General features: G+C 29.3%; 1 protein-coding gene across 3 annotated transcripts; it reads left to right on the forward strand.

Moving 5' to 3' along the window:
• Positions 1 to 2507: 2507 nt before the first annotated feature.
• LOC129307823 (uncharacterized) lies at positions 2508 to 7436 on the forward strand. 3 transcript variants are annotated; one of them, XM_054948737.1, is made up of 5 exons: positions 2508 to 2657; positions 2749 to 2850; positions 3156 to 3312; positions 6486 to 6557; positions 7189 to 7436. In XM_054948737.1, the coding sequence occupies exons 2-5, from the start codon at positions 2761 to 2763 to the stop codon at positions 7239 to 7241; spliced, it is 372 nt and encodes a 123-aa protein (XP_054804712.1). In that variant the 5' UTR covers positions 2508 to 2657; positions 2749 to 2760; the 3' UTR covers positions 7242 to 7436. The 3 variants fall into 3 exon arrangements, with proteins under 3 accessions (XP_054804712.1, XP_054804711.1, XP_054804714.1); XM_054948736.1 differs by having other exon boundaries at positions 2508 to 2850; XM_054948739.1 differs by lacking the exon at positions 6486 to 6557 and having other exon boundaries at positions 2508 to 2850.
• Positions 7437 to 10179: the final 2743 nt, after the last annotated feature.

The following is a 10179-nucleotide window of genomic DNA, read 5'->3' on the forward strand; positions in this document are numbered from 1 at the left end:
CAACTATTATATTATTCATTCACCACCAACAACTTTATCTTTATCGATCAATAACTTATTTTTCATGTTTAGAATTTTTTAGAATTTTTTTTTTCAAACAAAAAGTAATACTTATATTTTTTAAAAAAAATTAATCTCAAATTTCACATAACACCTTAAATTATTTTTTAAGCCTAATGACAATTTGAATATAAGATATTGATAATTTGATATTTCAAGTTGTCAAAATCTTTATTGTATCTAAATAATTGATTTCGCTCCATTTCTTTTTTCTCTCTACTCTCTCCTCTTTCTATCTGAATTTTTAAATCAAATTTTGAATGGTTAGAATTTAATATTGTATAAAATAATTTTTTAATTAAACTGTAATTCAGATCAATCTTTATAGTTCAAATTTATTTATTTATTTTATAATTTCACATTTTAATAATTTTTTGTGAAATATTGAATTCAAACTATTTGAAGTTTGATTCAAGGTTGAGATGGGAAACGAAGATGAAGTTGTTTCCCCCTGTGATTGTGGAGGTTCTAGCTATTATTTAGGGCCTCCAACTATGCTGGTTCTACAAGTTTAGGGATGTGAATATCTACAATGACTATATTAAAGCTAGCCAATTCATTCAAAAAGGTGGTGAAGATGATCACTGCTTCAAAGATATCATTGATGAGGTAGGTTGTTATATCGTAGAGAGTGAAGACAAACACTCCATTTTAACAGAAATTGTAACTTTTATATTAATAGATTAGTAAAGCTTTCTCATAATTTGAATGTTAATTTTTATACCTTTGATCAACCTCCATCTTTCCCACAGGAGGTGGTAGTTGATAAAAGTGCAACCTTGAATGATGATTGTATTTTGCAATCACTAAAGAATAACGTTTGCTTTATTCTTTCCCACAGGAGGTGGTAGTTGATAAAAGTGCAACCTTAAATGATGATTGTATCTTACAATCACTTAAGAATAACGTTTGCTTTATTCAAAAAGAAAAGAAAAGAAATGAAGAGGAAGTGAGGGGAAAAAATAAAGATTTTAAGATGTTACGTGGAATGTAAAAGTAATTCTTCCTATTTTTTTCTCAATAAAAATCTTAGTTGAAATTAAATAATGCAGTTTTTTTTATAAATGATATTTTTTTATGCGTCAGTTTTTATAATTATATTGATTTTTGATTAATTGGAATTGAATCAAATCAAACACCAGAAGTAACACCCACTAGGCTAATAGATTTTTTTTTTCAACTATAAAATTTGAACTTGAGATTTTGTTAAAAAGAAACAAGAAGCCACTTAACTAAGTGGTCCATGCCATACTCCATAGATTTTAGTTTTCATTAGATTTAGCCCCTCTAGGCTTATTTGTGTATTTTATAAAATTTAAAGAACGAATTATTATTGATGACCAATATCATTAATTATAATAAAAGTCATTTGATTTTTTTTTTGGGACAATCATTTGATTTGTCATAAACAGTGTTACTGATTAACTATTAAATTGTGAGATGTCGAGTTTAAGAGGAATGGATTGCGAAAATAAATAATGGGCTATCATTTCAAGTTTTATCTTTACCAAATTAGTGGGATGCATTGTTGGCCAAAAAAAAAAAAAACAATACTGAGATGTGGCGGGAGAATAGAAGGGGAACCAATTGTGGTTCGTTTTAATAGAATGCCTATAACCGCTTTATCATAATATTTTAAATTTGAATTTTTATAAACATAGAAAATGTTTTTGAAATAACTACATTCAAATGACTTAATAATATTTGAACATGACCCAATCAAATAAATATATATAAAAAAGTAACTAATGAGAATGGAAAAAGATAACAAAAAAGGAAGGGTAAAATGGCAAAAACATTCAAAAAATCATGACTAGAGGCATCCAATAGTTTAAAATAAAAAAAAAATGTATGAGTGTTCATAAAGTTATCTTTTCAATACATTCATGAACAAACTACTAAAAGTTACAGATGTTGATCGTTATGTTTTGGATCTGAAATTTAATAGTTTAGTCATATATGTATAAAAAAAGTAATTTCATGAACACTCATAAATTTTTTCTTATTTTAAATCTCTGAATATTCTTGATTAATGATTTTTTAAGTATTTTTAACGGTTTGTCCAAAAGAGAAACCACTTGCGTCGGAGCCACTTGTGTGACGACAATACAATATTGTACTTAACTAATTTATACATGTAATATTGAAATAAGTAAAGAATTATCAATATAAACTCTAAATTTTCGATGACCAGCACAATAGATGAATGGGATTAATCTTGTATCATTGTTTCCAACTTCCCATTAAGTTAATCAGCTTCCAATCCTCCACTGGCGGTGAAGTAGTTCAAATTTTTCCTCCCATATCCTTGTGTTCACGCATTAAAAAAACTCAGAGTTAATTTTTTTTTTTCATTTTAGATTCTATATTTATTAAGAAATTTTTTTTTAAGAAATAAAATTTCGGATAATGAAAATTACCGCAAGGGAGGAGCTCTCGTTGCTTGATTTCGTAGATCGTTTCCCAAGCTATCACGTGTCTACTCTTTTACGTCGTTGGATATGGTGTTTGTTTTTCCACCGCTCCCCATTTCATTTTGATGTTTCCATGGTTGGCGACATTGGTTTGCCTTGGATCTTACTGGCTTCCGTCCTTAGGTAACCGAATTTCTCTACCATCAACTCCAATCATCTCTAATTTTGTCTTTCCCTTGGAGGAATTTGACGAATAGGTCTAATTGCTGGCTAGATTGGAGTGTGAATGGGTAATTTAAATGTTTTGATCCTTCAGAAGCCTGGGGGAAGTAGAAGGACTGAGGAAGAGGACCAGCTCCCATGGCTTCTTCACGGAGTAAGCCCAATTCGAACTTGAGGACTTGTAGTTTTGATTATCTGGAATCGGATTCTGCTTTCTTTCTCACTAGTCTCGTGGTCATCGGCGTGGTTGCCATTAGCGTCTCTTACTGTATTCGTTTGTCAGTTGTCTGATTTGTTTCCCTCGTCGTGTTCCTTCGATGAAATCAACCCGGCCTTGATCGACTCTGTCGTCTAAGTGTGTCCGCCGATTGATATATGCTTTCTCGTATAAAAATAAGTTTATTAGTGCTTTAATTATTGTCTTGCTACCGTTACCTTGATATTTTCTCCTCCTTGCAGTACTGGTTCGTCGTTAATAGAATCAGGTCTGTGGATTTCGTCTATTTTACTTCAATGAAATTGTTTGTGCGTGTGGTGTTCTGTCGGTGGAGGGTTTGTCACCCTTTTGGCTGCGTTCGTTCCTTCTCACGTGCTCTCCTCTGTGCTATTGTATATGGTGAGTGTTCGTATATGATGGTGTGTTTATTGAGTTCCTTATGCTCAAAAAGGCTCAGAGTAAGTGGTAGGTCTTTGTGTTTATTATTTCTTTTGATTAAATTCATATTTTATCGTCAAACTTCTATTTATAGGTTTAAAAACAATGGTGGGAACTTTCACATTAAATGATCGTCCTGATAAAAAGAAGAAACAGGAAAACTCCTAGCATAATAAATCACTAAAATAACCAATCATTTGAATACTTGTCTAAATACCTAATATTCACTATTTGATCAACGATCAAACTATGCCATTTAGATTACTGTCCAAATACCTAATATCAACTATTTGCTATGAGCTTCCCCAGGAATTTGCTAACAAGAACGAAAATTCCATTTTGGACATTCAGTTATGCTTTTGCATTCTTTATGCCTACTTAGAAGTGACAGTGAGATGTCATGTAAAGTCATATATTGGATCTCTAGTAAGCACTCTTAAGTTAGATTTGTGCAAATGTGACAGCCACCCTGTGCAAGAAACACTTGAGAGTGGTACAATATTAGCCATTGGGTGCTAGCTCAATTAGTAAGGGTGGAATGGGGGATGAGTGGGGCCCATTGTTTAAACTTTCTTGATAACAAGCATTATCTCACTAAATGAAATTTGCACAACACAATTGGACTTTACTAGAAATTAATTGTTCAAAAATATCGGTCACACTCTTGATGTCCCAAAAAATACATGTGATACTTATGTGCCTCAAGTTAATAGCAACCGACCTTGGTTTGAAGATTCAAGTGAATGTATATGATGTAATTTAACTAGTGTTGTTGAAATCAGACTGGACCAAATGGTCCTACTGCTGCTCGTGGAACAAAATAGTTTGTTCCAACCAATTGAAGCATGTCTCCAGCTCCAGCATTTTCCTTCGAGATCGTGAGCTTGTGTTGACATATCTTTGCCTCCAACTCCAGCTATAACACTCTAAAATTTTTTTCAAAACAATTTAACTCAACTATGGTAGAAATTTGTCTACCATGGTAAATAAAAGTCAACTTATCTTATATTATTTTTTTGAAACAATTCTGTAATTTAAAACACTACCATGATAGAAAATGATAAAACATAACATTTTAAAATATTTTACCTTTTAAAATAACTATCATGGTAGAAAAGATTAAACTAGATAAATAAGTGCTATTATGATGAGTTAAATTAAATTGTCATTTCTAAAATTTAGGATCCCAAGAAATTAAAAACAAAATAAATGTGAAAGGCTCAAAAGATTCCTTTTAGAATTGAGAATATGATGAACATAATAGAATAAAAAAAATAGAAATAGTTGTGCATTTTAAAATCTTACAACCACCTATCACCCTTTTCAAATAATACAAAATAATTTTATGCAACTAATACACATTTACAATCATAGTTGAGTTACAACCACCCAACACATTTTATTCAATAAATTCAATATAAAAACATTTTATAATTGCCTTAAACTTGCATAATACAATATCTCAAATAAATTTTTTACCTCTCACATGCCATTAGGCTAAAATTACATTTTTTTATTCTTATGCTCCTAACAAATGCAAACCAAAGACCAATGATTAAAGTAAATAACTTAATTAATTTTCAAAATAAATTAATTATTTGGCCTCATAATCACGCCATTTCAAACCATCCAAAATAAAATCATATATTAAAGTTACAGTCATCTAAAGTGTATCAAGAGTAAAAATAATTTGAAGGGTATGATTATATCATTATATTCATATAATTGTCAATAAAAAAAAACTCTAGTATTGACAATATAACACATTAAAAATCATAAATTAAATACCCAAAAGAAACAGTGGATCAATGTAACTAAGCCTCAGGAACTCCTCACACGCCGCTCATAGCTCTTTTCCTAAGAATTATTAATCACATAATGAGACTCAAAAGTTTCAGTAACCAATACCAATTTATGATAATGTATACAAATAGTTAAATATGTGCTTGCTAAGTAGAAAAATAACAATCATATAATTCTAACAAAATACAAGAAATATTACAATGCGTAACAAACAACTATCCTTATATTTCTCCATTAATCTTAAGTCATAACCCTCACTCAATGCTAAATTACTCGATTAAAGGTAGATTATTCCAAACCTTTACAAGCTACCTATTGAACTTTCAATAGGGGCGTACCACGTGACACAAAAATACAACAACAGCAGCAAATCTCCTAATACCTTCGATGATAATCAAACAAAATTCATATTAATATTGTACAATTATACAATATTATAATTTTCTCATTTTCAACAATATTATAACATGACATCCCACTTGACAAAAATACTTCAAAATGAATATTCACAATTTCACAATTTTTTCATAAACATAACAAAAGAATTTCTCAATAACAATTCATAATTTTCTCAATAATCAACCAATTAACATGAAGCAACACTAATCATAAATTAAAAGTATAGTTACCTCATGCCTTTTTTAATAAATTATTTCTCACAATTTCCCTCCTACCACAATCTACAAATATTATATTATTTATAAATATTAGTTTCAATTATTAAAACTAATAAAATAACTTTAATAATTGAATTAGAGGATATAACATAATTCTTAATCTCAATCTTAAAGCAAATCTAGAGTTAGTAATATCAAGTAAAATTTTTAATTCCTCTTTTAATCATCAATAAACATTAATAAATTAAAATTAATTTTTAAACTAATTTTATTATCAAAAATTTTCTTTTTATTTCATAAATTTAAAATAAAAATACCCAAAAATTAAAAATTAAGTCTCAAGCCTAGAATTATCATTCTATAGCCATAATAATCCATGTCTCATATCAAATAATCATCTAAACCTCAATAAATCAATATATATTTTCAAATTTAATAAAAATTTAATTTAGAATTTAATCCATAAGTCTCAAATTCAAAACTTATCAATAAATTTATATGCTAGAATATTTATTATATTACTAATAATCTCAACAATCACATTTATTCAACATAAATTCATATCTCTTTTAAACTCTAAATTTTTCACCATTATAAAATTAGAAATTAAAAAGAAAGGATGGCTAAAAAAATTTTAAAACACTTAAGTAATTTTAAAAAATTTAAAATTATATTTTAAATATCTTATTAAAAATTCTTACGTTTAAAACTCAGGTCCGTTCTCATCGGCGACTCCTGTGCTCAGTCGCTCTCTCTCGCTCTGTTTACGCAACAGACAAGGGAAAGGTAAGCAAAAATGAAAAGGGCTTTAGGTGTGTGTTTTAGAAACAATATGTGGGTCCCACGCCCCGTTTTTTTTTCCTCTCTCATTCATTTTCGTTTTTTTTTTGGGTACATACACCTACTCACACCCGCGGAAATAAGCCCCCACCCTTATATATTTTTTTATCAATTTCTATATATATATATATATATATATTATTTTTCAATCTCTCTCTATTATATTTCTTTTTTCTCCTTTCCTAATCATAATAATAATAATTTTTAAAAATCTTAACTTAGAATGATATTTTAAATTAGTGCAATAATTATCTTTCAAATAATTTACTTATTTTTAAATATGTTTCAAAATTTCTATTATCTCAAATAAATATTAAAATTTAAATTGGGATGTTATACCAGTAGTCCAGGCATTAGCCTTCGGAATCGAGATCCCAAGCACCATCGATAAATTAATATTTTATTTATATATTTAAATATATAAATATTTTTTTATTTAATTGTTATGTCACCTGTTCGACCGTCAATCTAATCGATTGAATCATAAAAACCATAATATGTTGCTCTTTCCAATTTAAAATCCGGTTTGGGTTTCAAAACACTAAATCTAACATAAGTCCATTTTTTTTTTTTGCAGAAGTCAAGGTTTTTAATCAAGATCTTCATGACATGAGGATACTTTGTCCATGAACATAATAGCATTGAATGATATAATTTGGTTATTCTGTTCTTTCAATCAATTAATTTTTGGGTATTTTGTCCGTATTTACTTGCTTTCTGTTATGCTGCAAAACAAACTTTTGGAATAGCTGTTAATGTTGGTTTTCAGGTCACATCTATTACTTTTTCGTTCTACAATTCTTAAGGAGGTTTCAGCCATTAATTTCATTGTGACAGCCTGTGCCTCTGTGGTGCAATAGTATATTTCAGTTGCGCGACAGTTCTTATCTTGAAATGTAGTTGTATATTTTAATTCTCGTTGACAGTGGTCTAATTTGGCGGCATTTATGCATGTGATATTTTAATGGAAATTACAACGCTTTATTCTAAGCTTCTCATAATTCAGATCAGATTTTGGATTTTTCAAATATTGATCACTGGTTATGTTGTTTGCACATGAATAAAAGTATTATATAAACCAAGAGGTGATGGCTATCTGCAACGTGGTGCACGATAAGGAAACTACTTTGTAGAGAAACAACATCCATGATGATCCTATTCAGAGGATCCTTACAGTTGCTGAAATCTGAGCTTGATTTTCCATATTTGAAGCTCAGTTTTTTATTTCGGGGGTTTTATGAAAGAGAATTTGACAATTTTCTTGGGTTAAAATATAAGTACCACCAATAACCGCAAGGATCCAATGAAATTTAATACAGTGGCTCATGAATTGCAATCAAGTCAAGGATGAACAGTGAAAAAAAGGAATATTTTCATCCCCAAATCTTCTCCCACCGGTTGGTGGAATAATTAAATTAGTAAAGGCATTATACAAGAGTCATCAAAATTTAAGTTAAAGAATTTAAAATAATCAAAATATTATCACATTTATAATCGAAATTAAAGGATCCACATCGGTTTGAATATTCTCACATTTAAAATTTAAGTTAAAGGATCCTAAATTGTCAAAACATTTCTACATTTGTAAGTTACATTTATTACACACTTTTCTTTATTATTATTAATCAAAAATTATGTTATATTTGCCTAAAATCACACATTTATTGCATTGATTGTGAAAAATCGCTTAAGTGTAGGATTTTGTACATTAAAAGTATTCTAGTCATAAAAATAGATTATTGAAAAAAATTTCAATATGTATTCTTAGTCACTAAGAACAATAGTCTAATTAATTTTTTTTAAATTTATTTTAGATTGGAAGTAATTAATTTCAAAAGTTAGCTATTTTTGAAAATTCAAAGTTTCATGTTAACTTATTTTTTTGCACTTGGGTTATGTTATTTTTGTGCATGTGTGGGCTTACAATATTAGGGCTGCATGTGACACCTCTCAACCTCTTTTGTGATGTCATAAATAGTTTTTATTATTTAACTTGCATTGTGCCACATATTTGGGAATGAATTTTAATTGAAAATACAATTATTATCCATATAATTTGAACTTTGATTTGTATGTCACATTTATTTGTATAGGATATACCCTTGAATTTGGCACATGAAGACCATTAGATTGGAATACAAGATGAGTTAAGAGACAAAACACTTGAGTTTTGAGATGAGAGTACAAATCTTGTATGGTCTTGCACACATTGTATCACATTTTGGTTCCACTCTCTCTCTTAATTTTTCATTTTCTTTAGCTTAATTTAATTTAATTTCCATACCAAATTCACTCAAATTTTCATCCATTTTACCCTAGTAAAGAATAAAATTATCCTAACTCATTTTTCACCCATTTACTACATACTTGAATTGGGCCCATTCACCCTAAACTTGAATCAACCTATTTTAATTTCATTTTCAACATTCATTCCCTTCCATTCACTCATTTTCACGCCACCCTCCTCCCTTCCATATTCTCTCCATTATTCTTCATATTCATCATCTCCACCTCACATTCTCTCCTCCATATCTCATGATCCAACTATTAAAACCCTAATCCAACTCCAACATTCTTCTTCTCTTACCTCAATCTTCAAACCCTAATGCTTTATTTATTGGTTTGGCTTCAAAATCTTCAAGGTGTTCATGAGTATGGTTCAACCATTGTGGAATGATTGAGCTTAAGTGGATTCCAAGATAACTAAAGGCTAAGTCTACAAGAAGTACTAGGAGGGAAGGATGTTAGAGGAGTCTTTAAGTGTCTCAAGGAAGGTAAAGGGTCACACCATTCTCCAATCAGACCTAGGTTGATGTAATCCTATTCTTAAAATTAGGAGCATTGTTATATCTTGTTCCTATTGATCAAAATTGATATTTGACTTGATAGTTTATTGTTTCTTCACTTGATTCTCCTTTGTGTAGTTGCTGAAAATTTTCTTCAATATATTATAATTCATATAAATATATGTTTTATGTGTGTTGAATGTGTCATACATTAGCTATGCATAAATGTATTTGGTTGGTACTTGATAAATTGTCTTGTATGCAAAATTATGCACCTGACATGCATTAGGCCAAGCTATGCCAAAGGGAACCTAAGGGGAAATTTTGATCAACTTGCACCTAGTTAAAAATTGATTAGGAACTTGCACAAAATTGTGTAAAGAATTAGTTAATTGAATTTGTTAGGAAGGCACACTTATGCAAAATTATATAAGAGGTTTAATTCTATTGAGAGAGTGAAAGTTAACCTAAGCTTAATTAAAAAGAATAAAAAAGGAATATAGCATCTCATAGCTCCTAGGACTTCACTTTTAAAATGTTTAAACACTCATTTTCATTTCACTAGTTAATTAAGTTTTTAATTAATTTTGTCCATTTAGTTTAATTAGTTAAAATCAATTAATTCTTGACTAGTTTAGTTCACTAGTTTAGCATTAATTAACATTAGTTAACCTTATTAGTAAAGAATTACCTAGGTTGCTATTAGTACTATATTAGTGTTAATTTAGTTATTTTGGAGTGTAAGCAACCATAACCTCCATCTTCGCGTGTAGCACAAAGAA

Source organism: Prosopis cineraria, unplaced genomic scaffold (genome assembly GCF_029017545.1).
Source record: "Prosopis cineraria cultivar Desert tree isolate PC_DT_omini unplaced genomic scaffold, ASM2901754v1 PC4, whole genome shotgun sequence".
Classification (NCBI taxonomy): Eukaryota; Viridiplantae; Streptophyta; class Magnoliopsida; order Fabales; family Fabaceae; genus Prosopis; species Prosopis cineraria.